At 42.7% G+C, this 26767-nt stretch overlaps 1 protein-coding gene across 3 annotated transcripts; it reads right to left on the bottom strand.

The window, feature by feature from the left end:
- Positions 1 to 554: 554 nt before the first annotated feature.
- Positions 555 to 18464, bottom strand: CD180 (CD180 molecule). Of its 3 annotated transcripts, none has more exons than XM_053907296.1 (3): positions 18221 to 18464; positions 9959 to 10125; positions 555 to 5994 (listed from the first exon to the last, which is right to left on the bottom strand). In XM_053907296.1, exons 1-3 carry the CDS (start codon positions 18308 to 18310, stop codon positions 4266 to 4268), a joined length of 1986 nt encoding a protein of 661 aa, XP_053763271.1. In that variant the 5' UTR covers positions 18311 to 18464; the 3' UTR covers positions 555 to 4265. The 3 variants fall into 3 exon arrangements, with proteins under 3 accessions (XP_053763271.1, XP_053763273.1, XP_053763272.1); XM_053907298.1 differs by having other exon boundaries at positions 9959 to 10121; positions 18221 to 18331; XM_053907297.1 differs by lacking the exon at positions 18221 to 18464 and adding an exon at positions 16208 to 16537 and having other exon boundaries at positions 9959 to 10121.
- Between the last annotated feature and the right edge of the window lie 8303 nt (positions 18465 to 26767).

The following is a 26767-nucleotide window of genomic DNA, read 5'->3' as shown; positions in this document are numbered from 1 at the left end:
TCCCATTCTCCTGTAGCCTTCAAGCTTACTCCCCCACCCCCTATCAGACATTCTAACTCTTAATATTCCAGGCAACTGATTCTAGTTAAATACCCAGGTTCCCCACTTGTGACTTGCTTAGAACCAATCCCTTCTTTCTTGCCATAACGCGAGTTAATTTTTTCTTTAGCATTCAAGACAGATAGAAACAAGGTCAACCACCCCTCTTGCATCTTATAATAATACACAAAAACATTGAAAAGCCATTTATTTCATACTTTTGTAAACTTCAAAATTACAAATGACACTTCTTGAGGAATTGGACAAGTAGGAATGGTATGACAGCTTCCTGTCTTGAAATTTTACTGATCATGCCTGTGTTTGTGTCTGTGTTATGTTCAGTTAGCAGTGATGGCTGCTGGCTCTGGGGAAAGGTATAATTTGCTATCAGATTGTGGGAATTGCAGCTCACACAGAGAGTCCTCTGTGATGGAGGCCAGTCAACTTTTATGGACTTCAATGCTATTTGCTTCAGTACACTTTGAAATGCAGGGTCAGCTCACTGAGCTACAACATGCAATAATAACACATTTTTATAGGAATAGCTTGTCAGAACAGTAACAACATACGATACATAAAACCAATAAACACACCGTGTCTACAGATTCTATCCTAGTAACCAGGATAAAGCAATAAAATTGACAGCAGCTATCAAAAAGCTGCCTTTCTGACTTTGTAGGGTGAATTTACTGTTGCTTAAAACAGAGGAGCTGTCACAAAGCCTTAGATCAGTGTGCAGTTACAGAATAGCAAGTTGCATTACAGGGAAGGGGCACACCCCTGGTAAATGAAAGCAAGATGGGCAATTACATTTTGCTAGGGCTTAGGACCCTACCATCTATCATGTGATGCAATCTGCATCACAGATATTCCACAGAATACTTTTGTTTCTGTTTTAACACATTAACCATTACGGAGAACCATGTGGCTACAGAGTGGTAAGACAGTGATTAGTATATCATCTCTACAGCTTAAATCCTGCAGTCAAGAAAGAGTTTAAATTTGCTAGAATGTGAGGGAACTCAGTGCATTCTGGTTCTGTCTTAGACTGGATTCATAGAGTGCTGAGTTCCATCCTGTCTGATATGGATGAAAGAAGGAAGGAAAGCATGAAACCAGTAGAGAAGGAGGGAAGCACAGAGAGAGAAGGAGAAAAGGAGAGAAGGGAAGAAACAGCAAGGAAAGAAAAAGGAAAGAGAAATAAAGAGAAAAGGGAGAGAAGAAGGAAACAGCATGGTTTTTGCATCTTTGTGGTCACTACCAGGAACAGTTCCCAGAGTTTCCAGAGCTGATCATTTAATTTGGTACAAGCAAATTAATGAAATCAACAAAACAAATGAACTATGTGTCCTGCTACCTTCCTGCCTGAATCCTCAAAGGTGAATGGCTCTTGCACAAGAGTGGGCAGCATGGGGTGGTGTAGTTAGCAGGGATGCTCTCTCTCTTGACTCGGGAGGGTTGGCTGCCTGAACTTATAAACTAACACTGCCTTCACGTCCCTAGAAAGAGGGGTCTTTGGTGCAGCACCAGTAAGGAAGCTGCCTGTTCCACACACTGACAGAGGCTGGCCAAGGCAGCCATGCCCACTTCTGCCTTAGGTCCCTTCTGAGCCCAAAACTCAATGAAAAAAGTCTCAGTCATTGCCAGACTCAAGGCCAATACCAATACAGCAGTGGCTCAAACTGGCCTTCTCGGAATGTTGTTCCACCCTCCTTAGGGCCAGGGAAGGAAGAAAGGGGGATGATGGGTGTGTCCCCATTCCTCATATTTCTAGCACTTACTTCTTCCACACACATCTTTAAGTGACTGCGTCTCCAGGGTTCCCTCAGGAAAGCTGAGGAAAACTTCCTTTTCAGGCACCTGTTTTCCCAAACACTGATACTCAAGGTAATTAAAGCAGCTAATTGTGTGCTGTTTCATTGCATTAGCAGAGTGGTGCTCTGCCTGTGCCCACTCACCAGGTCCCCGGGCCACCTAGAGCTCAAGGGGATATAGTACCCTTTCATCTCTGCCACCTCTCTCCACTTTGAAGGAAGGATGCCTTTGAGTTGGGAGTTACCTGAGAATGCGGAAGAAGGTGAAGGTGTAAGCTCTCGGACACTTTGACCTGCTTCCAGAAAGTAAGGGGGAAGGGAAAGGCCCTTCAGAATAACTTTGAGATAATATGCCTGCTAATAGGCCCTGGGTAAACTGTGGCCTGGGAGTTAACTGGGGTACCTACTTCTTAGTATTTCTCACAGTGGGAATAGGGTGAGACCAGTGAGACACCCACCTTGGGTGCTAAATTTAAGGGTGCACCAAAGAAATCAGTAATGAAGATAATATTTTAATGCAATATTAAATTAAAAAAGACTAATGCAAAATATCAACCATGAACAAAATACCAAAATTTTAAACAGAGGCAGGATCAGTATTACTGATTTTTCCTTTTGCCTCAGGCCCTAACATGTTCAGCATGGGACTGTTTTGGATGCCGTTTTTAAAAATTTTGTTGTTTTATTTATCACAGATTTTTTTCATTAATCAAAAGTTTTTAAAATATTGCGTTAAAATATTTTTGTCTTGATTACTGAGGTTTTTTGGTTCCCCCTTAGATTCTGTGCCCAAGGCAAGCACCTCTGTCCCTTTACCGTGTGTTGTTAACCAAGATTTTCTGGGAAAACTTGGCCTCCCACCTAGTACTACCCCCCAAAAATCCCCCAAGACTACAAGACAAGCAGAGCAACTGCAGGAGAGGTTTATGGCATTTCTTCACTATTTCCTGTCTTTTTTGCCATTCTTGAGGGATATAGCGGTAAAGAGAGGTTGGTTCCCAAGTTTCCACTCTGTTAATATGTCCCACTGTTAGACCCCCAACATAAGGGCTAATAAATTCTGATTGGATATGAAAGTTAATTTTATTTTGATATTCCAATCAGATTTTCATAACTTGAGTTACCACCTCTAGCCTAAAATTTGTTACAGAACTTAAGGTCCTATGAATGCAACACCCTGAATACAAGAGATTTCAGCTCTTGTCCACCATTCCAGGCCACAGAAAATCAAGCCTTATAGGAGTGGACCCTTTGGGTCTTGCAAGGCCTAAATCCTAACACTTTCCTCTTCTCTGTCCTTTCTCTCTCTCTCTACATTCAATGGTCCTGTCTAATCTTTTCCACTGGTACAATCATTGCTGACACCCCAGACTCAACAGAAACTCACTGAGCCAGAGTATTGTGTTGTGGACAGCTAGAGCACAGTGATGCTTTCTTCCACTGGTTTTCATTGCAAATGCACTAGCTCGATTGCTATCCCAGGTGAATAGACTTTTGAGAGATGCCCTGGGAACCAAACCACCATTTATCTCATAGTTCCTGTGGGAAAAAAGCTTCTAAGGACCAGACATTCAAATGAGAAGAGCATTTGGGCCACAGCCATGTGTAAGGTAGGATTTGTAATATAAGACCAAGCACACAAGATCGGTAGGAAACTTCCGTGGTTCTGAAGTGAGAGTGGCCAATGTAGCAAAAATCCTAGATTGGGGGTTGGGGGACTGGTGGGGTGGTATTTGCTTTTTGGTTTTTCTTTTTTGTTTTGTTTTGTTTTGTTTTGTTGTACCTATTTACACCCTAGTGGAATTGTAGAGACCTTAGAGACTTAGAATTAAGGAGATAAATGAAGTTGATTTGATGTCACGATTCATTTCTCAGCCTCTTCTTTTAAATTCCCTTGTGTATTCCCTTTTTCATTAAAAAAAAAAAAACATTGAGACTTTATCCTCAACAAGTTTCTCAAATGACTGTCTTACTGAGGACCCAGAGCCAAGCACGATGCCCAAGCCGCAGGAGACAGAGTTTGGACTGGGGTCACCAGTGCCGCCAAGTTGTGGTTGTTGGTCTCCTTTTAGGGTCAGAGTAGGCACTGCTTCGGAAAGTGTCCATGAGTGGAAGGAAGATCACCTCCTCGAACATTCCTCTCCTGGCCTTTCCCTGCCACGGGTCCTCCAACCACCTTTCATGTGAGCAAATGGCTCTGTGTCTCTCACAGCTGTTGTTTGGTCCCCTGGTCCTAGTCAGTTTACATTCCAGGAAGGTTCATTAGCTCTGGGACTCAGAAAAGCACAGCAAGTCCTGTCCAGCTGCAGGAACCAATCTGAAAATTCTGACAGCCAACAACAGACAACAGTTCCTTTACTTGGGGCAGTTTCCCTAAACACATTCATTTGCCATCTCCAGAAAGCTTCAGCACTAAATGTGCTCATATTTCCACCTGAGGAGGAATTTAACTGAAAAAATGAGCAGAATGGCAATGAAGAATAAAAATACTATAAGAAAGAAAATGCCCACAGCCGTAATCCCACAGGACAGTTCGACGTCATACAGCTTAACTCCCATTAAAGATGGAGGGTTTGCACACATGGTTTCCTCCACACCCTCAAATTTCTGCAGGTTTTCTTTGTACCATGTTATAAAATGCATGTTCAAACAAGTGCAGTCCAGGGGATTGTGGCTTAAGTTAATGGTGTTCTGCCGGGACAGGGTGTGGAGGAGAAGAGGTGGGATGGCTTGGATGCTGTTGACGGCCAGATTGAGGTAGATCCCCTGAAGATGGCTAAGAGCATCGATGCTATCGCCCGTCAGGCTGTTGTAGCTTAAGTCTATGTGACTCATTTTTCCAAGGCTCTGGAATGCTTGCTTGTCTATGGAAAGGAGGTCACAGGAGGATAAACTAAGAACCTCCAAGCTGTTCAAGGGCTGAAGTAGGTTGGTCTTTGAGATGCGCCTATCTTGAAAGTGATTCCCCTGTAAATTTAGATGGCGGAGATCCACCAGGCCTGCTAGAAGGTGCTGATTGCTGGTATCCAGGAGACAGTGAGAAAGATTCAGAACCTGTAGGACACGGAGGTTTTGAAAAGGACTTTGTGGAGCCTTAATGTGCAAGTGGGTAAATGCCAAATCTAGATGTTCTAACAGAGGACATTCTTTGAATGCCTGACTCTGGAGACCAAGAGGCTCATTGTAGCTCAGGTTTAGGTATTGTAAGTGGGGCAGGTTTTTGAGTTGCAGATTGCAGCAGTCGGAAGCTTCTATATCATTGTGGCTTAAATCAAGTTTCTGAAGATTTTCTAGTTTTTCCAAACACCCAGCACCGAAGTCAAGTGTTTTCATGTTGCCTTTGATAGAGAGGTCTGTGAGGGATGGAAAACTGGCAGCATTGATCTGACACAATTGGTCAAAATTATTTACATTGAGAACTAATTTCTTGAGAGCATTCATACCCTCAATCCCGGAGGGCAATGCTTTCAGGTGAGTTGCCGTCAGATCCAATTCCTTAAGTTGAGTGAAGCAGCGAAATGTGGTAGATGAGATATTAGAGAAATGGTGCTTCTGTAGATTGATGCTTTCCACAGACATTTCACAAAGTCCCTCAAACATGGCTGGAGTAAGGTCTTGGTCGTCAGAGTCTTCAAATGTCCCCAGCCAGAGGGACTGAGCAGTGGAGTTCTGTAGACCTTTCAATATAACAGACAAGTTAAGAATCCCTCCAAATTTCAAACTTTGGAAGCTTTTTGAATGGAAAGCTCCAGGCTCAATGGCTTTAATGTCATTGCCATTGAAATTAAGGCTTAGGTTGGTGGCCTTGTCCAGAGCATTCATGTCTTCACTCAAGATATAGTATATAGCGTTATTCTGAAAATCCAGGACTTTCAAATTCTGTGTTGGGAAGTTCTCTGGGAACTTAATGGAGGAAATATGGTTGCTTCCAAGATGCAAACTTTCCAACTGTTCCAGATTATACACTGGGATAAACTCGAGATTGGATATTCCTGTTTGGATTAAGGAAAGATGCTTCAGCGATTTGGGCCCATTAAATGCTGTTTCTGCCATGAATATCAGGGGATTTCCAGTCAATACAATTGTGTTCAACTGATGCTGGTATTGAAAAGTGTCTTCATGTACCCAGTTAATTTGGCACCTTAAAAATTATTTAAAAATAATTAATTAGAAAAAAGAAAAACTCTGTCACAGTGACTAGTATTAACAAAGCCATCTTTTCTGTAGAGTAAAAACAGTATGTATCGTTATTTGAGGTAAAATATTAAAAATTTTCTGCAGTACCAACAGATTACCTGTCGAATTAATGACTAGCCTCAGTTCCGAACACTCTGATTTAGAATTTTTTCCAGAAATCTTATCCCTTTGGATTGAACTCTCAGAGGTTTGTTTATAGAATCTAGGGAACAATTAGTCATTTGACTTTAGGGAAAATGGAGGTATTATTTATGTAGTATATAATGTATACTATAGAACAAATGATATGTGATATATGTATCTGTGTCACCCAGGACAAGTCACAAATTTTCTCAAACTTTTGTTCCATCTATAAAGTAAAGAAGTGATGAGTGCTTTAGGCAATGGCTGTTAACCAAATGATACATATGAAAATGCTCCATAGAAATATGGAGCAGTACAGGTGTCATCCTGGTAATGCACCTGAAAATACTGGATTATGCATGTGTGAGCACATGCATGCAAGTGCGTGCGCGCGCACACACACACACACACACACACACACACACACACACAGCTACCCTGGAAGGCACTAAGGGAGTTCCTTAGAAACACATTAAAGGAGCTCTGAAAAAGAAGCTGGAATCCCTAGGACCAAGTGAGCCCTGGTCACTTGTCATATTTGCCAATATCTGCCAGTCTTTGATGGCCTAAAGCCTGAGTTAAAATGAGCCACATGTACCATGATAGGAGACAAAGCTTGGGGTCCAAGCAGGGTAGGAGGTCCTATCAAAAACCTACAGACCACCAAGATCTTCAGAAGGGATCCTTTCAGTGGATCACCTTAAAAAAAGAAGGCTCATAGAGGGTGACCTTGAGGATATGTGTTTATCTTGGCCCATGGCTTTAGATGGAGCAACAAGGATAACAATGAGAAAAGTCTCCCCCTGGGATTCTCGAACCATAAGTTTCCACTCACGAGGGCTGGGATCTGAACTGACACTACCTCTGTGGACCTCCCAAAAGGAGCCCAGGTAGAAAATTGAGTCTAAAATGGCCCCAGAATGGTAGTGACTTCAGAGAGCAGCAGAAGTGAAGAGAAATTTCTTTTTGAGTGATATACCTATTTAATTAATTTGTAATAAAAAATACTTGCAAACCTAAAGTAAAGATAGTAGTACAATGAACTTTCATATACCACACGGGTGCAGCAGTTATCAAGATTTTGCCATATATACTTCCTTGCTTCTTCTATTCCCTCCTCTCCCTCCTGAAGTGGTTTAAATCAAATCCTAGACATCCCGAACATATTTCACTATGCATCTCCAGAAATATTTAGGCTTATTGTCTGTAGCCATAATGCCATGGTCTAATCCCAGGAAAGTATTTTAAACAAAGATTTACATCAAGTTCCAAAAGATAAATGAGCTCAAAATAAAACTTCACTGAATACATAAGGGCAATTCGTTAGCCAAAATCAGTTTAAAAAAAATGTTCTACAGGAACACCTGAGTGGTTTAGTTGGTCAAACGTCCAGCTCTTGATTTTAGCTCAGGTCATGATCTCACGGTTCATGGCATAGAGCCCTGGGGCGGGCTGCACTCTGGCAGCACGAGCCTGCTTGGGATTCTCTCTCTGTCTCTCTCTGACCCTTCCCTGCTTGCCTGTGTGTGCATGTGCTCTCTGAAAATAAATAAATAAACTTAAAAAGAATTATAAGTATGTTCTGCATAATTAAGTGAAAGAAACAACAGATACCAGAATTATCAGATATATCTCATAATACATATATGATTTGGAAAGAATATGTGATATTCCTGATATATATTATCAGAATATATCATATATTTAGATCAAACATGCATTTGACATGTTTAAAGGAAACAGTGTGAACCAATAATAGGAAGAAGGAAAAACTTATTAAAGCTGATCTGATATATCTGAAATGAAAAGCCATTGAAATTTATTGAAATAGGAAGTTAATGAGATTGAAAAGCCAATGGATAGTTTATACAAGAGATTAGCTGAAGATGGTATTAATGGACTAAAAGGGGATACGAGAAAATTACCTAGAATATATTCCCAAACACCAAAGAGGTGGAAAACAAGAAAGATATATTGATGTTACAAAGGATGGATGAGAAGACGCAATGTAAATCTAATCAGAGACCCAGAAGAAATAAAAGAGTGACCAGGAGCAAGCCAAGTTTCAAACAAATAATGGCTAGACTATTTTAGAATTGATGAAAGGCACTAATCACAGATTCAGGGAGCCCAAGCATCTACACAGTGCAGCCCTGTGATATTACAGAATGCCAAAGACAAAGAGAAACCATTGAAAACACCCAGAGAGAAAAGATCACCTACGTGTGCACAATGATTAGACAGACAGGTGACTATCTAACAGCAAGAAGGCACAAAGCAAATGGTAGCATCAAAGGGCTAACTAAGAACAAAAAACCGTCACTTGCAATCATACCAGAAAAGACTGTCTTTCAAGAAAGAGTAAAATAAAGACATTTTCAGAAAAACAAAAACCGAGGGAGTTTAATCCTAAGAGGCTTTCCCCAAAGACATTTTGGGGGATGTACTTCAGGAAAAAAGAAAAATTATTCTAGAGAGGAAGTCTGAAAAGCAAGATGGAAGAATGAGCAAAAAACCCCAGAAAACATGTTGGTAGAGCTAAAGAAATGGTGGCTGTTTAAAAGAATAAAAATTGTATCTGATTTGTGGCCAGATAAAAGGCAGGGGTTAGAGGACTAAGGAGAGGGATTTTAGGAAGTATGAGGTCATATTTTTTATCATCTTTCGAAAATAACAAGAGGAAACTTAGAGTCTTCTATCTAGAGAAGCTGTCATGGCCCCATGCACTCCTTCAAAATGTGGTCAAATCCATTTCATCTAAAAATGAGAAGTGGTAAAGCAGAGGGCAAGTAAATGTCCTGGGGGCATACTAGGTAGGTAGCAGAGTAATCTCTGTCCCTATCTCCAAGGGCAAGACTTTGTCTCAGTGAAGTGTTGCTAGGCAATCAGTGGAATCTTGGCTGGGGAGGTGGCCTGGGGTCATTTGGGGGACTCTGGACTGAGAGTCAGCAGAGCAGAGACCCAGTTGCCTTACTCTGTGACCTTAACCAAACTCACAAAATCTCCTTGAGCTTTCATTTCCTCATCGAACATGAGTTGGACTGTAATATTCAGCATGCCTACCTCCCAGTGGTGGTTATAAAGATGAATATAGTCTTATGGATGTGAACGTTCTACTACCCTGGGCAGAAGCTGAAACTGAACCACCTAAGAAATAGAGCTGCTGCAAGGGATACACGCCTCATACACATGCAAAGCCCTTTCCCCTCTTACACACACACACACACACACACACACACACACACACACACACACACACACACAATCATGTTGCAATTCCCTTCTGGTTTCTTCTCTTATTTTCTTGTAATACTTCTGCCTTCTGGTTCACAAACACTGGTTCAGTATTTGGAATCCTGACTCTGCTTCTAAAATTAAATGATGGAACTATTTTCCCAACTTACAGGGGAAAAAGTTAGTGGCTTATGTGTTTCTTCTGTAAATGTTTCTTAAAATGTTATCACCCAATAATAAACTACGCTAACATGTAGTATAATACGGCATCTGACTGAATGAAAGATTTGTCTTTAGTATTCCTTAAAACTTCTTAAACAACACTGTTGATGCAGCATCGTTTGAAAACAATCCACTCTTCTGTTCAGTTATTGGGTTTCATTAATACAACATTTCACCTGCATAAAAATATTTCATGGGGAAGAGTAAACACACAGTATAGGTAGAATGCCCCTGTGCTCCCAAAAGAAGGTCCTGGAAACAATTTGAATGCAAGTTGTATTATTCCATAAGTAAAACATCAGCCACGCACAAGTAACTCAGATACATACCTGGTTAAGTCCAAAAACATAAGATCTATGAGTCTGGTGAAAGTTGTATTTTCAATTACAGGCAAGAAATTAAAGCCAAATTCTAAAAATTCTGTTGTGTTTGGTAGAGTGTCAGGAACTTCTGTGAGACCTAAATTTTCACAGTTATATGTTTTGTTGGCTTCTTTCTGACAAGAGAAACAACGGAAATTAATATCAGAGTTGGTAATTTGATTGATTAGCAAAATTACACATATTTTATCCTTTGCACAGCAATCCCACTTCTAGGAATCTTACCAAATACACACCTGCAAATACCCAAAGTGACTTGTGCATAAGATTATTTATTTTAGTATATTTTTGTAATACCAAAAGGTAGGCAGTCACCAGATTATTCATCACTGTAGGACTAGTTGAACAAAATATGGTCCATTCACAAGATGGAATCTTCTGCAGTTGAAAATGGAATGAGTAGGGTCTCCACATGTTAATATGGAGTGACATCCAGGCATATTGTAAGGTGTAAAAAGCAAGGTGCAGAATGAACTTATAGTATATACAGTATATGGTATGTCACATATAGCATACTGTATGTGTATTTCTTACATTTGCAAAGAGAAGCCATGGGGAAAGGCCCCACATTCATTGCCTTGAAGGGGAAAAAAGGAACCAGATAGAGAAGCAGGGAAGGAAGACTTATCTTGATTATACTTTCACAGTTCTGATTTTGGATGCATGGAAATGTTTTATTTCATTTTGAAAACAGATCAACTGTGCATTAGCATCAACAGAACAAGACAATCAAACATTTCACACTTTCTGATGGAGACAGATTCCTGCCCCCCAGAAATTAAATTTGAATACAAGACTTTAGGCTTAATTTACAGCCTACAAATGAAACGAGAGGTTTAAGTTAAAACAGCCTGCACGGTAGCTGTCAGCCAAATGCCCAAGGCGGAGCATCCTGTAGAATAACTGACTTTGTTTTGTTGACATGTGAATGGTGTTGGGGAAGTAGAGAGGAAGGTGGATGGGGCAAGAGGAGACTGCTCCTGTTAAAAGAGACAGCAATAGAAGCTCTTTAAGAGATACAACCAACAACAGAGTAGCCCTCGTTTTGATTCTGATTCACATGAAGCATCAGGAAAAGACATTTTATAGACTATCAAGAAACTTTGAGGACACGATATTAGAGAATATTAAGGAATTAGGAATTTTTGAATGATAACAGCAATGTTCTTATTCTTTTGAAATGCATTTTGAAGTATTTCTGCATAAAAGGACTTGATGTTTGGGATTTCTTTTAAAATATTCTGGGCATGAAGGAGGGGAGGAGGGGATACATGAAATCAGTAGGCAAAATATCAGTGATTGTCGAACGTCGATATATACATGGAGGCTCCTTGTAACTACTTCTGTATCTGTTTCAAAATGTTCTGTCCCCATCCTCAGTTGCAGACAGTCCTGCTTAGCTGGGAACAGAAGACTGAGCGCGTTCTCCTTTACTATGAAGCCTGATGTTTTAGAGATGTCACATTTTAATTGCTTTCTGCTTTACTCCAACTTGTGCGTAGTGGTGCACTTTTTGTGGGTACCGCGAGCGTATGCATGCTCACCTACTGGATATCACGTTTTCTTCTATATTGTGATAATATTATCAGTGTTACTGATGAAAATGCCATATTTTTATTTCCTTGTAATTCATTCCTCATTTTATAGACCCAACGTCCTCCAGGCACTGCCACAAATCCACCTAATGTCCTTGAAATTCACACTTCGCCTTTAAAACTTAGGATGTAGCTGACTGGTGGGAAAAACACATGTTGCCAGACCCCCCCTTGTGCCCATGCTCATGGATGGCCCCAAGAGGAAATGAATGTAACTTCCCCAGTAGCTGCTAAGGTTTGGAGGAGCTTTGAGAAGACATTTCCCTTTTTCTGGCGTGCACTGGCATAACTGATGTCACATATACTTGGAGAAAGGGACCTTTCCTCAATTTGTCTGGAGCTATTCTGGTCCTACAGCAAAAGGCGCCACGCTGGCAATTCCCTCCTTCTCCTGAATATATAAGCGCCCGTGACACCTAAATTAGTCCTCTTCTGTGCTTTGCTAAGCACTTTTACTGCATTAATGTGATTCGGAAAGTTGAGAATCCAGCAGGAGCTCTATGGAGCCAGTGGCCTGAGGGAGCTTCTAGCAAATGGAAAGGCAGATAAACGAAATAGCTCAGTTTTATCCCGGTGAAAAACAGAACTAGTGGATAACATTACCACAGAGTTCTGAGAAACCCACCATAAGCCGGTGTCATACATTAATCTCTACTTAGGTATGAACTGCAGTGAACTCTCTGCCCTTGATTCCTGGGAGAACGAGGCAAATGACAAGCATTGCAGCTTATAAGAGAATTTAAAAAGCAAGCACATTTTGGAGAATGTCCTGAGCTCCACCCACGCGACCCTTCCCCTTTGGCTCTCGTATTCACATTCTTGTACACTCACAGTTACTATCACAGATGGTGACATGAAGTGTCCCATGCTCTGGAATCACTCAAGCAGCATTAAATTGTTTCCAGTCTCTCGAATTTTTTTTAAATTTTTAAAAATGTTTTTTATTTATTATTGAGAGACAGAGAGAGAGCATGAGCATGGGAGAGGCGAGAGAGGGGGAGACACAGAATCTGAAGCAGGCTCCAGGCTCTGAGCTGTCAGCACAGAGCCCGACGCGGGGCTCAAACTCACAAACTGTGAGATCATGACCTGAGCCGAAGCCGGACGCTCAACCGACTGAGCCACCCAGGAGCCCCACCCCCTTAAAAAAATTTTTTTTTAATTGTCTCTCAAATTTTTTTTTCAGTATATGAAGTTTATTGTCAAGTTGGTTTCCATACAACACCCAGTGCTCATCCCAACAGGTGCCCTCCTCAATACCCATCACCCACCCTCCCCTCCCTCCCACCCCCCATCAGCCCTCAGTTTGTTCTCAGTTTTTAAGAGTCTCTCTCAAATTTTTTAAGGCAGGAAGTACACATACACACACACACACACACACACATACACACACACACACACACACACACACACACACACACACACACTGTTGTTCTCATTCCTTTTTTTGTTGAGAGTAAATTGTAGACATCATGACCCATTACCCCTAAGTCTTCTGAGAACAAGGACATCTCTTCTATAACCACAGTGCCAATGCCTAATTGAGAATATTGAACATTGATACAATGTTATTATACAGTGTACACATTTTGGCAATTGTCTTAATATTATCCTTTATAGTAATTTTGTTTTTTCTAGTCCACATTCACACATTGCATTTAGTTTTTGTGTGTCTTTAGTTTGAGGCAATTCCTTAGCCTTTTGTTGTCTCTCATGGCATTGATATATTTATCAATAATACACACACACACACACACACACACACACACACACACAATGTCCCTCACTTGAAGCATCTTTCCTCATGATTTGATTCAGGTTATACAGTTTTGGTAGAAATACTACATGAGTGAGGTTGTGTCTTTCTCACTGCCAGGATCCTCACAAACTTTTTGAGAGGGAGTCGTGATGAGTAGAGCACAGGATTCTAGGACTGCAGCATGACCCTGCAATGGAGAAGGGACAGGATGCAGAGAAGGAATATAGGACTGGGCTGGCTGCCAGGGTCACATGTATAGTTGCTCCTCCAGGCAGATACCCACCCCTGCTTCTGCAGCCCCCGTGGGTCCTCTGACCCCCACGTGACTACTTCCTGTCAAAGCAGCCTTCATTCTCTAGCCCTCAGTGTGGGGTTATTGTCGAAAATCACCTTCTCCCTCTCCTACTTTTGCTGGTCCCTTCTTGATGTGAACCCGTGCAGCCAGGAGGGCTGTGCAAGGAGACACGGCATTCACAACAACCCCGTGCCTACCCCCGGTCCTAAGTCATGGGCCATTTCCTCAGGACCTGCTGTGCACTGGGACCTGCACCAACCACTTTGTCTCCAGCTTCATATCAGAACCGTCCCTTTTCCACAGAGCGGGACTCGTAAGTGTTAAATCTGTGTTTGCAATCCCTTTTCCTTCCAGGTAATTCATTTGCATTTTTTCAATCAGGATCTTATTTTGCTTCCTTCTGCTGTAACTCTAACTCTCTGCTATCCCATTGTATTTTCTCGTCTCGAAAGTGTTGAAATCATTTTCTAATTTTGAACCTTTTGAGTTTCACCAAGTGCTGATTCCCACCCTCCCAACGTCTCCTCTGCATTCGGCATACACCACAGCCAGCGACCCCATGCACAGAGTCTGGCATGCAGAACACTGAGCCTCCCTCCAGAGTTAGCAGTGTGACTGCATCAAATCCCAGAGTAACAATTACTCTCTGAAAATAAAACAAAATATTCCCAAGAGGGCACAGTCCTAAAATTTCATTGTTAACCTGACTCCTACAGGCAAAGGGCATCCCAATTATATGCAGTTCATTTTCTATGTATCTTGAGTCAGACTGCTTGGGTTCAGACCCCAGCTTTCAACCACTAAACTGTATTCTCTGAGCCTTCTTTTTCGCCTATAGATGGGGGATAACCTTCTTTGTGGGCCAACTCGGCGGATTAATGAGACCATGTATGCTGAGCACTCATAAGAGGAGTTTGTGTTTTACTGGCTCATCACAATATCATGTCATTGTTTACAGCTCTCCAGAAGCCTCTGTATCTGTGAATTTGTGAACTTGGAGTTCTTCCAAAAAGGAGCTCCACTAGGCATTTCCCACCCCTACCTAGGACTGAAGAAGGACTGTCTTCCTCCCATAGGTTTGAGCGGACAGGATAGCCACCATTGAGCCCATCTGAAATGAAGAGGCATGTCTACACTCCAGTGTAATTATTCAAGAGTGTATCTAAAGTGTTACCAGAATTCAAATCACAGAACACTGTATTTCACTTATGCTTTGCACATCTGTTAGCCTCCAAAGACCTGGTCCTGGCTCTAATTTTGTTACTTATGGTTCACATGCATACAGAGAAAACAATAGAAGAATATAACACAAGAAACACACACATACAGAAGAAAACAACAGTAGAATAAAACAGTGGAAGATTCCACATGGAGTGTTTATGGAGGCTCATTATATTTTTAGAGCTTGTCTACCTTAGAAATATTTTTCAAACAAAAAGTTTTACTAAAAATTCATCTTGACTCCCACTTCACATTGTATGCAGAAAACAATTCCAGTTGGTTATAGCTCTAAATGTGAAACCTAACAATAGAGATAAATACAAAGTCAACTTCCAGAAAACAGAGGATAATACTGTCATGGCCTCAAGGTCAGCAAATTTTTTTAAACAGGACAGAAATGTGCTGAGAATAAAGGAACAATTATAAATCAAGCTGCATTAAAGTTAAGAACTTTCTGTGTCTCTCTCATATACACATGCATAGGTAGATATGCAAATGGCTAACAAAGTTGAAAATATCCTCAGTCATCAGGAAAGCAAAAATTAAATCCCAATGAAATATCATTATTCACCCATCAGAATTGTTAACATTCTTAAACAAACAATAGCAAATATTAAGATGGGGAGTAATCAGAATTCACATACATTGCCAATGAGTATAAATGGGTACTAACCCTTTGGAAAACAGGTTGGCGATACCTACTGAAATTAAATATATGTATACCCTATGACCAAATACTTCCCCGCCCTGGAAAACACCTAATAAAGATTTGCATATTTGTCCGCTAGAGACAGAGATATGAATGTCCAAAGCAGCAGCGTTTATAATAGCCAAGAAATGGACAACAGTAGGCCAAGAAATGGCCACTAACAGTAGGATGAATAAATAAATAGTGGTTCGCTAGTACAACCGAATACCATTCAGCAATGAAAATAAACAAATGATTGCTGTATGCAGCATCTTTGGTAAATGTCCCATATTTACTGCTTTGCAAAAGAAGCCAGACACAAAAGACTATACAGCATGCGGTCTCTGGTATATAAAATTCACAAAGAGGCAAAATCTTTCTTTGATGATAGAAGTTAAGAGTACCGGGTGCCCCTGCGGGCTACTGACTGGGAATATGCATGAGCGGGCTTCTGAGTTGCTGAGAAGGTGCTATTTCTTCATCTGTGTGCTGGGCACACGGATGTGCTCGCTTTGGTAAAGACTCATTAAACTGTACACTTAGGATTGGGGAACCTTCTGTATGTATGTTTTACTTAATTAAAAGGTTTACTAAACTCAAAACAAAGCAAAAAAAAAAAAAAAAACCCAAACAAACAAACCCAACTTTGTTTTCAAAATAGGGCCTGATAAGCTAATGGGGGCCACATGAGCACACAGACAGTATGTGGTTAATTCTGCTTCAACTGGAGGAGAGAACAAAAGAGGGAAAGGAAAGCCAGCATGAGGGCCAGGCAGGCTAGAGTAATGTGCACTTGAAAAGGGGCCAGACCCTTCAACCCAAAGCTTCCTCTTCCACCACTTCCATTTTTATTCCACTTTCTGCAGCCCAGAAGTTCCTTACCTTCAGGAACAAACTCTCATTCATCTTGGTAACCCCCAGGAACTTCCCAGTACACACATAGAGTGATGGCTGGTAAACAGCCTGAGAATCCTGCTGCTGAGAACTCAGACACGATAGAGGATGTAAACGCAAGTATAGATCCAATGTTAATTGCATTGGTTCCAAGGCATTTAAAATCAGTCCTTTCAGAGGGAGGGCTGCAGTCTCACCTGCAGAGGTTTCAGTCTCACCTGACTTAACCGAAAAGGAAAGCTCTTACTGCCACATAGGGACAGGCCTGGAGATCCTGGGACCCTCAGCATCACTTTTGCCACCTGAGTGTCAGGGAGGCCTCAGAAACAGGCAACAAAAGGACTAGGGCGTGGTCCCTGTTTCTCTCCCCTCTACTCTGCCAAAGCAGGAGCCACTTGTAAAAAGCAACTGGCAACTCTGGAACCTAATGTCTTCAGTAGGAAGCTAGACTGGTCCAGCATTTCCATGGGCTTTCCAGAATCTCCCAGGACTCCCGTGTGGGCTTCTGAAGGGCTGTGCGGGCTTTGCAGCAATGCAGGGATTTAAGAGTTGAACTGGTAAGCTTCAGAGTGGGGTATTTAAAATAGCCTGGTTCCCAATAAGCTGGGAATTGGAATTTAAGTGTGATATTATCCTACCTGAGGATGTTGGCAGATGGTGGGTAGCATACCTACCTGGTCACTGAGGAGGTGGTGTTCCCACTCCTACCCTCTTATCATGTCACCTACACGTATGTGTGTAATTGACCTTCTGACCTGAGTGTTGAAGAGAGAGCCTTCTGGGGCTGATAAAAACCTCTTACTTGACCCCTTCTGTTGCAGGCTGCTTTGTGTCATTCCCAAATTCATATGCTGAAGTCTTAACCCGAGTACTCAGAAGGTGACTTTATTTGGAAAAAAGAGTCTTTAAAGAGGTAATTAAGTTGAACTGAGATCATTAGGATGGGCCCTAATATAGTATGACTGGTGTCCTTATGAGAAGAATAAATTAGACACATACAAAGGGAAGATGATGCAAAGACACAGAAGATGACCGTCTACACAGGGTTAGCCAATGAACGAGGTCTCCGAAGAAACTAACCTTGCTGATGCCTGATCTTAGACGTCTAGCCCCCAGAATTATGAGCAGTTTCTCAGTGGGAGGAAGGTTGCAGCATTTTAGAAGATGGCAAGGGACCCCCTCCAAGAACTTCCCACGAGTTGGTAAATATTGTTAAGGCCAAAACAGAAGATGCAGTTTGGCTCTGTTCTCCAATGTTACTCCTGTGGGTCAGTAAAACAGATGGAGGGCTGTCCAATTCGAGGAGAAAGCCAGACTCATTCAGAGTGATCTCTATATGCTCTAAAACCTGGCACAGGCCATCTTTGCTAATCTCCAGGAAACCAAAAAACTGTTTGTGGAGTAGTGGCCATATGCTGGGATGTTGGACAAACAGCACCTCCATTCTGGAAGCACATTTGGAAGGCTCCTCTTTGTACCGAGACCCTGTTGGTATCTTATGTCTCAATTAAGATCGTTTTGAGGGAATTGTTTGTAGAGGAGGAAAACTCTCACTTCTTCCAACAGATAATTTTTGAGATCATCCCCTGGCTGAGCTCTATGGCTCCTTCTTCATTCTAAAGAAGAACCTTTCTCCGTACCTTGTCACCCTTTTAAAGACAGTGAATATAGGGAGGCCAAGGCTCAGATAGGACTGCGTGCTGAATCTTAAAATTTCCAGGCAGTTTAATCTGGATAAAGACAAACAGTTTGGACTCACCTCAGTGCACATCTGATCCGAGGAGGTGATGGCTTTACAGCTGGCAGAAAACATCACTGCCAACAGGAAGCAGCCGGCACAGGGAGCCATCACCCGAATGAGGCCACCCCACTTGGTGGGCTTATCTTGTGCCTGGAGCAGAGAAATGGAATCAAACTCTAATGGCCTCAGTTATTCGGCAGGCAGAGAAGTGCTCAGAAGGGTGATCTGGGAACAAGAAATGCTGTTGATTGCTCAGCTGGTTCTGTGCTACAAAAAAAAAAAAAAAAAAAAAAAAAAAGGAAGTCCCTTTTGCATATCACCAATCCTCCTTGCCGAAAATAGCTGAGAACCCAGCCTCAGAATGGCCCAGTGTGTTTCCTGGCAAATATGAATCAGTTGAGCACCCCTCTGGGGCCGGTCACCCGGACTCTCAATGGGATGGTTTCTATGGACATTAGGCCAGCTTCAAGAGTTTGGCTAATTCCAACAGCTTCTGGTCTCTTCGGTGAGACAGACTATAGAAGCAGGAAGCTGTCCTCACAAAGGAGGCCACTTTGTTAGTTGTGCCAGGTGAATGACCTGGACAGGTGCAGTGGTGTGCCTTGGGGGCAGATGGAAGGACCGGGTTCTGCATTGGCACCTGATGAGGTGGGTACTGGAGCAGGAGGGAAAGGGCCATCCCCAGAAAGGGGCTGTACCCGCTCTTTGCACCTCCTCTTCTGCCTCGGCCACCCGGTTCGTATTGCCTCTGGTCTTGGTCCAGAAGGAGGACACATCCATCCTTAGACCCTGTGATTCAGGCCGGCTAAATCAGCTGGGGTGGAGTCCCCTCTTTTTCCCTTTGAACCCGACCCAGGGAAGCAGGGAACACTGCTGTATCCAGAGCATTCTGGCTGAGAGAGCAGAGTTAAGGATGTCAGCCTTGGCTCTCTTTCTTCTTGGAAATAGCTTGAAGCAGGATTGCACTTGCCCTCATCATGGTGCAAGATGTGGTAGTTATTAAAAAAGGTCAGTTTTCAAACATTCCTCCCTGGGCTGAATTTAGCTACTTCAGACGTTGTTTCCCAAACTTCTGGCATAGAGGGCCTGCTGGGCATTGCTTTTCTTCCACGTCATTTCCAAGAGTCCCGTTCTTAGCATCAGAGTTCAGAACAACTTGAGATACTGCTACCACTACTGTATTACTTCTGCTAATAAAGTCATTGTAGGACCTACCATTTATCGAGCACTTATTGTACGTCAGACCCCAGGTGGGATTCTTTTGTATGTGTTCATACCCTTATCACATTTTCTACCAGAGAGATGCTATTATTTCACCCACTTCATAGATGTAAAAACTGGTGTGGAGAGAAATTCAATGACCTCTCCAAGGCCACACGACTAGAAAATGGTGGATGAAGGCGTCAGATCCACTGTCTCACTGTGGAGACTGTGCCATTACCCTCCAGAGTTTTAGAAAGAGTTTTGCTTCCTGCAGGAGAGAAGAATGGGTGGGATAAAGAAAGTTCTTCATCTGAAAGTTTCAGAGCAGATGCTAAAAAGCCGAGCGGGTTGGAGAAACTATGGCCCCAGCACTGTGCTAGGGCTTTCCTAGTCTCCCCTAAAACGCCATCCTTATCAATAGAAGCAGTTCCAAAGATGCTTTTGGCAACACATGGTTCAAGCAAACCCAGGCTGATGATAGCCGTCTTGCTTTAAAGGCCTAATCACGACGAGAAGCAAGAGCTGGTCTTGAAGCAGGGGAGTTTTCAGCCTCAGATCCATTGGTTGTTAACTGAGTGAACTTGGGCAAGTCATGTCACTTAAGTGAGTCTGCTTCCCATCTGAAAACTAGAACAGGAAGTGCAGTTCCTGTTCTGCCGATCTCACAGGGTAATTATGAGGATCAAATGGGATCATACATGTGGGAATGCTCTCTTGACCTTTAATCCTTACATAAATACGAAGAAGGTGTTACTCCTCTGATTAACCGGTTCCAATGTCATGTAAATACCTCTATCAGGAAATTGTCTCCTGCCCCAGAGATGTTGAAAAGGTATATTACTTTTCTTTTCAAAAAAAAAAAAAAGGTTTGATGGCTCAGTTAAGGCCATAGGATTTTGTCATTTTCCGAGGCCACACTATTTGCATATGATTTGCATGTGTTTGCATAATGGATTCAGAAGACTCACTGCAAGTGTATAAGACCAAAAGAAAATAAATGAATATGAGTGACCTTCTGCCACAGCATTCAAATCAAATATTCGGGGCATAATACCCTGAAATATGAAACAGATTAAAATTTAAACTATTGCAAACAGATGGGAAGATAGGTTTTAGAGTTCAAAGGCAAGAGTGAAACCCTGATTTGGTGCCAGGTTGTAAAGAATCACATACTCTTAAAGGTCACCCCATCCAATGATTTTCATGCCTGAATTCTTTCCTCCACACCCCTTGCCCCACCACTTTCCATAGACAAAACATACACACTACACACTATGTTACCTTCCAGTCTATTCTTTTATTTTTTTAAATGTTTATTTTTGAGAGAGAGGGAGTATGAGCAAGAGAGGTGCAGAGAGCGGGAGGACAGAGGGTCCGAAGCAGGCTCCATGCTTACAACAGTGAACCCGATGCGAGGCTCAAACCAAGGAACCATGAGATCACATGACCTGAGCCAAGGTCACATACTCAAACGACTGAGCCCCCCAGGAACCCCCCTTCCGGTGTATTCTGAAAAGCTTCAGATGACAGAAAATTTGCCGTCCCCCAAGAAATTGTTTTGGCAAAATTTAACTGTATAAAACTGAAACCCTTAAACTTCTCTCCAATGATCCTCCTTTCCTCAGGCCAAAAGAACAAGTTCCAGCCCTTATCTATCTGCTAGTCCTTTAGCTACTTGGCAGTAGTTAGGATGCCCCTGAATCATCCCTTTTCCAGATTAAAATTTTCTTGTTCCTCCAACTGTGATATACGTTCATGCATCATAAATCCCTAACAATCTCTCTGAATATGTTCCAAATCTCCCAAGAAGAGCAGTGACTTGATTCTAGCTCTAGGTTTGCCATTAATTTGTGTGTCTCAATGTCCTCCTCTGTAAAGTGGAGTTGGACTGTAAGGCACTTCGTCATCTTCATCTAAAAATCCCATTTCTCTGTTTCAAAACAGTGATTTCCATTTTACTTACATAACAATGATTGGCGTGAGCCAATAAAATGGAGTTACACTTGCTCCAGGTGGACTTGCTCCTTGGCAAACATGAAACACAGACAGCTTTGGCTGGAACAATGGACATCACGATTGCTGCATTGCTGGTTAATTGCATTGCCATTAAAGGATGGTCACCTGTTTTAAGAACCAGTTCTGGGGCACCTGGGTGGCTCAGTCCGTTAAGTGTCTGACTTCGGCTTAGGTCATGATTTCACTGTAAGTGAGTTCGCGCCCCACCTCGGGCTCCCTGCTGTTAGCGCAGAGCCCGCTTCAGATCCTCTGTCCTCTTTCTCTGCCCTTCTCCCATGGGTTCTCTCCCTCTCTCAAAATAAATAAATAAACCTAAAAAAAAAAAAGACCCAGGGGCGCCTGGGTGGCGCAGTCGGTTAAGCGTCCGACGTCAGCCAGGTCACGATCTCGCGGTCTGTGAGTTCGAGCCCCGCGTCAGGCTCTGGGCTGATGGCTCGGAGCCTGGAGCCTGCTTCCGATTCTGTGTCTCCCTCTCTCTCTGCCCCTCCCCCGTTCATGCTCTGTCTCTCTCTGTCCCAAAAATAAATAAAAAACGTTGAAAAAAAAATTAAAAAAAAAATAATAAATAAAAAAACAAAACAAAACAAAAAGACCCAATTTGTGCAGGGATCTGGAAAGAGAAAGCAGATGGTGAGAAAAGGCACTAGAAACTCATTTATTTCTACTGGCCAGTAACCAGGTCAGTTATTACGCTTTTATTACACCACATTTCCATGCACTTCATCCCTTGGGTCAGCCGCCACCCCATAGGTAACTCCATAAACCTGCCCACTTTCATGTCTGGGAGTCCCATGCCTTCACTTGCCTGTGTTTCCATTTGATTATAGCCTGGGGAGGGACTTGGGGTCCTAGGATACCTTGCTTGGGTCTTCAAGCCATTTCTTAGCGACAACCCATAAGCTAATATACTTTCTTTCAAGGGTTTGCAAGCCCAGAGATGCTTTTGTGATCCAACTTTAGCAAAGAACTAGATGTTTAGTTTCCATTGTGGCTTATGGACACCAGGTGGAGTACAACTGTCCTTTTCCATTTTTCTCTTGTACCCATGTTTAGTTTTTGTTCTGCTTTTGGGTCATGCCTGCCCTTCCCCCTGGTTCCTCTCCCACCCCCAGATGGTTAAATCAACTTGCGTCTAAAATTCTACTTACATATGAATATTCTAATGCATTTTTATGATCAATTTTATCCTTTGTTGTTATGTTTCTCCATAGTTGTTTATTCATTTTACTAAACTATTAAGGCTTAGAGTGTCAAAGGCCTGGAGTAAAGTCCTCTTTAAGTCATCCCCACCTCTCTTCCAGGGATTCCTGGGGTGCTGCCTTGTGGGCACGTCAGAACAGAGTCCTCAGGGCTTCGTGTCCTGCTCTACACTGCTGCCTTTCAGTTGATGGTTCTTGTGAAGTCACCAGGCGAGCCAGAGCAAGCACTGCTGATGCTCTTTTCCCACCTGGAGAGGAGACTTGACTCTCCTCATATTCTGCTTGAGTTCAAGCTCATTTGTGTTGCTGGTTTCACAATGCCACCCTTGATCCTCCTGTTCCAGAACTGCCTATTTCTGTGCACTGTTGTTGATGATGCTGTCGCCTTCCTCACTACCACCAGTGACAAAGCAGACACAGTTATCCTCATATGGCCTGTGAAGCTGACCGCCCGGGGCATCCCATCTCCTCCACAGAAACACCCCAGGCCTTCTTGGCTGCTATACTCAGAGGGAAAGGGGGAGTTCTTCTTGCCCAGTCCAGGGACGGTTTGCATTTCCTGCCCCAGGGTTCACTCCTTTCTGAGATGACTGATAGCGGAAATAGCCACCCCCTGGAATTACAACCACTTAAACTGATTTAAAGGTTATAACATTTTAAGCTTATAGCAGTTTAAAAACTGATGTTTTAAACTGGCATTTCCCCAAATCTATGTTTCGTTATTATCGGTGGTCATCTGGTTACACATGCAGTTCATGGTTCTGGAAATATGTGTAACATATTAGAATATTTGTCAAGTTTTAACTTCCAATTAACCATAAGTTCAGTGCCATTTACTAAGTTTTCTTTTGTCTGGTGTGTTTTAGAAAGGCATAAGTGTTAAAGGCATCCTTAGGGTTTTCCTCTCCAGCTTTAAATGAATATATTAACAGGCACTGGGATACAGGGACTAGAGAATAGGACTGGGAATTGGGATTCTGAGATAAACTCTTAACTCTGAAAGAAAGTGGTCTTAATAGTGGTACATTAACATCAGGCATTTAAAGCTAAAAATAAGCTTTAACATAATCTAATCCAACCCTGTCATTTTTTCTTTTGAATCTAAGATTGTAAAAGAACATGAGCGTGACATTCCCAAGAGTTGAGATTATTCATATTATTGTTCAACCATTTACTTTTGGCCCTTCTGGAACATTTTTCACATCCTGTCTCTTGTCAGGCTTTTTACTATGAGCACCATATTAGATTAAATTCCCAAAGCTCTTTGCAGTGAAGCATTGGAAGAACAGATTTGCTGAATGAGAGGCGAGAGGCAATTTCTATAAATGGCAAGATGGCACCCTTTCCTCATTCTAGTGGACCCCAGAAAAGTCCTGTTGGTATGAGGAGAAGCATTTGTTGAGGGCGGGATGGTGGTGGTTTGAGGGAAGCTTTTGTTCATTCTTCTGCACCATGTGCAACACTGACTTCCTCACGGAGTGGGATTAGCAGCAGATCAGAGTTCCGCAGCCTTGACGGGTTTCCATCTTTGGACTCGGCTACCTTTGTGACCTTCGACAAGTCATTAGCCTTTCAGGGTCTCAGCTTCTTCTAAAAAAGCATCGTGCTTGTGAAAAAAAGACTAACCCATAAAGAACTATGAGGCATCGTTTATTATTTCCAGCTTAAGGCATGCGTGGGTGCCCACCTTGGTCCCTTTCCCCCATTCAGGTCTCTGTTTCTAAGAAGCAGGTCCTCTGAAGGCAAAGTAAAGTGAGGGGCAAAACTAAAGAAGACTCCTTATAAAATATATGCAAGGAACCCTTACTAGGAAGGTGCCGCCTACTCTTGTAAGCACTTGACATGCATTATGTCAAAAAATCTTTGACACAACAACTTGTCAAAGAAGGTCCTGTTGTTATCCTAGATTTATGGGTGAGTAAACTGAGGCCAGAGTGGTTCAGGGATACGCTCAAGGTCACAGGTCAGAATTTGGAGGATCCATACTCCTAATTGGCTCCGTGTGATGCCAGCGTCATGATCTTGCACCTCACCACACTGCCTTTCCAGAAATTCCCTTGCTTGTAACAGAAAGAATTCCAGAACCCCAGCCATGTGGCAGGAAATTTGCACAGTGTGTATGTCTCAGACAGTCAGGTTCCAATTCAAGCCCTCCTAGTTTGTTGTTGTGTGCAGGGATTCTCCTGGCACTTATTTGACAACCACATTTTCATAGGACGGAGAGTGTATTTGGAAGAGACGTCAGCCCTAGAAATTAAATCAGCTGGGCTAAAAGCAATCAAGATGCCATCTGGACACACTCTGACTTCCTGCCCAGAAGATAAAGACATCTGGACCTAGTAAATGCCAAGGACATGCTGACTTGGTCCCCAGGCCTGTGGGCAGCTCCTTGCTCCACACAGATGCATTTTCTTGATTGTGCAGAATCCACGGCTCTGAGCTACTGCTGGGGCTGCTGAAGGCTTGGTGCGGTTGACTACTAAGGGCTTCCCTGCTCACAACCAGTGACTACTTGGAGAGGCAGTGACTTTCCACTGCTAAGGAGATGAATTGACTGCAAAGGCCACTGTAAATAGTCCTCTTTAATGATGGAGTGGGAGGTGACTGCCCCAGACCCAATTTATTGTTGTGATTAGGGCACATCATGGCTGCCGATTGGTAAGTAGGGCCGAGGGGAAATATTTATACAAAGAGGCTAATTAAGGGGGCTCCCCAGGTTTGCCTACCCGATCTGTGCTTACTGCTGCCTCTTCCTGTGAGGGAGGCTGTCTCTAATCACATGAGGTCTTGAGCCATCAGCCTGCCTGTGGGTGCCCTGGGTGGAGGACAGAGAGGGCTTTGGGGAGGAACCGAAGAACTAGAAGTGAAAGGTTAAGATTCTGCACAGAGAGCTTTTCTTGTGGCAACATCTGAACACTTGCACATGTTTCTCAAGGGATGAATCTCACACACCAGCTTCTATTTTAAAGCACAGCTTGACTCTCTCCAATAAATGCCCAAATTACCGAATTTGGCAGGGCTGGGACAAACCTCCCCCCTTTTACTCCCCCAGAGAAGCAATATTGGCCCCAGTTAGACTCCCCAGTTAGACTCCAAATAGGTCTCTTTTAGGTCTTGCATAGATGGAACATATTGAAGATTGTTGGTTTTGGGGGAAAGATTTGCTAGTCTAGGACAGTTTACATTTGGGAAGCTTTTTATTTCTTTTTTTTTTTAATGTTTATGTTCTTCATTTATTTTTTAATGTTTATTTATTTTTGAGACAGAGAGAGACAGAGCAAGAGTGGGGGAGGGGGAGAGAGAGAGAGGGAGACACAGAATCTGAAGCAGGCTCCAGGCTCTCAGTTGTCAGCACAGAGCCTGACATGGGCCTTGAACTCACGGTTCGTGAGTTCAAGGCCTGAGCCGAAGTCAGCTGCTTAACCTACTGAACCACCCAGGTGCCCCGGGAGTTTTTCATTTCAAAATAATGAAAAATGTCATGTTTCTAAGTGTTTACCAAGCTACTATTGGCTGTGACCTAAAAAAGAAGACAAAACCACACCCAGTAGTAGGAGAATATCAGTTCAGATAGAGAGTCGTCCAAGCCTTGTGTCCCTCTGGCCTCTGTAGTCAGGAAAAGGGCCTTGCGATTATTTTCTTACCTGTCTCCCACTTCATTTCTGTTGTACTCCCTTTCTGAAAATCTTTTTCTTGTAAGGTTTGTCAGTTTTGTTAGCATTCTGTTCTTGCTTCAGTCATCTTTACCTCTAACTTTTCTTCCTCTTGGATTTTATATTTCTTTTTATTTTTGAACCTCATCTTTACTTACGGCTTTTCATCATCCTAGCACTCCATGTAGCCCTTACTCTTAAGCCCTTACTCTTAAGACCTTTTTTTCCTGTGGGATCATCATGTTTCTTGGTGTCTGGAAGGCTGAGACAGCGCCCATTTGCTTTCTCTCCGTAGGCCCCATTCTTCCATGACCTTGCAGAGTTGCCCAGATGCCTGATCAGGTCAGCAGCCAGCACAGTGTAAAGGAAAGCTGCCTCACATCTCAGCTCTGAGCTTCCTCCACTTTTGAGGCTGGGACCCACTGGTCACCTGAGCCTGGCCAATGGGATGTGTGCCTGGTTGGAGATAAATCAAGGCATAGAGGGTCCTGAAT

This window comes from Panthera pardus, unplaced genomic scaffold (assembly GCF_024362965.1).
Source record: "Panthera pardus isolate Hobbes unplaced genomic scaffold, ASM2436296v1 HiC_scaffold_2, whole genome shotgun sequence".
NCBI classification, from domain to species: domain Eukaryota; kingdom Metazoa; phylum Chordata; class Mammalia; order Carnivora; family Felidae; genus Panthera; species Panthera pardus.
The sequence above is the reverse complement of the archived record's forward strand: the minus strand, read 5'-3'. Positions and strand labels throughout refer to the sequence as shown.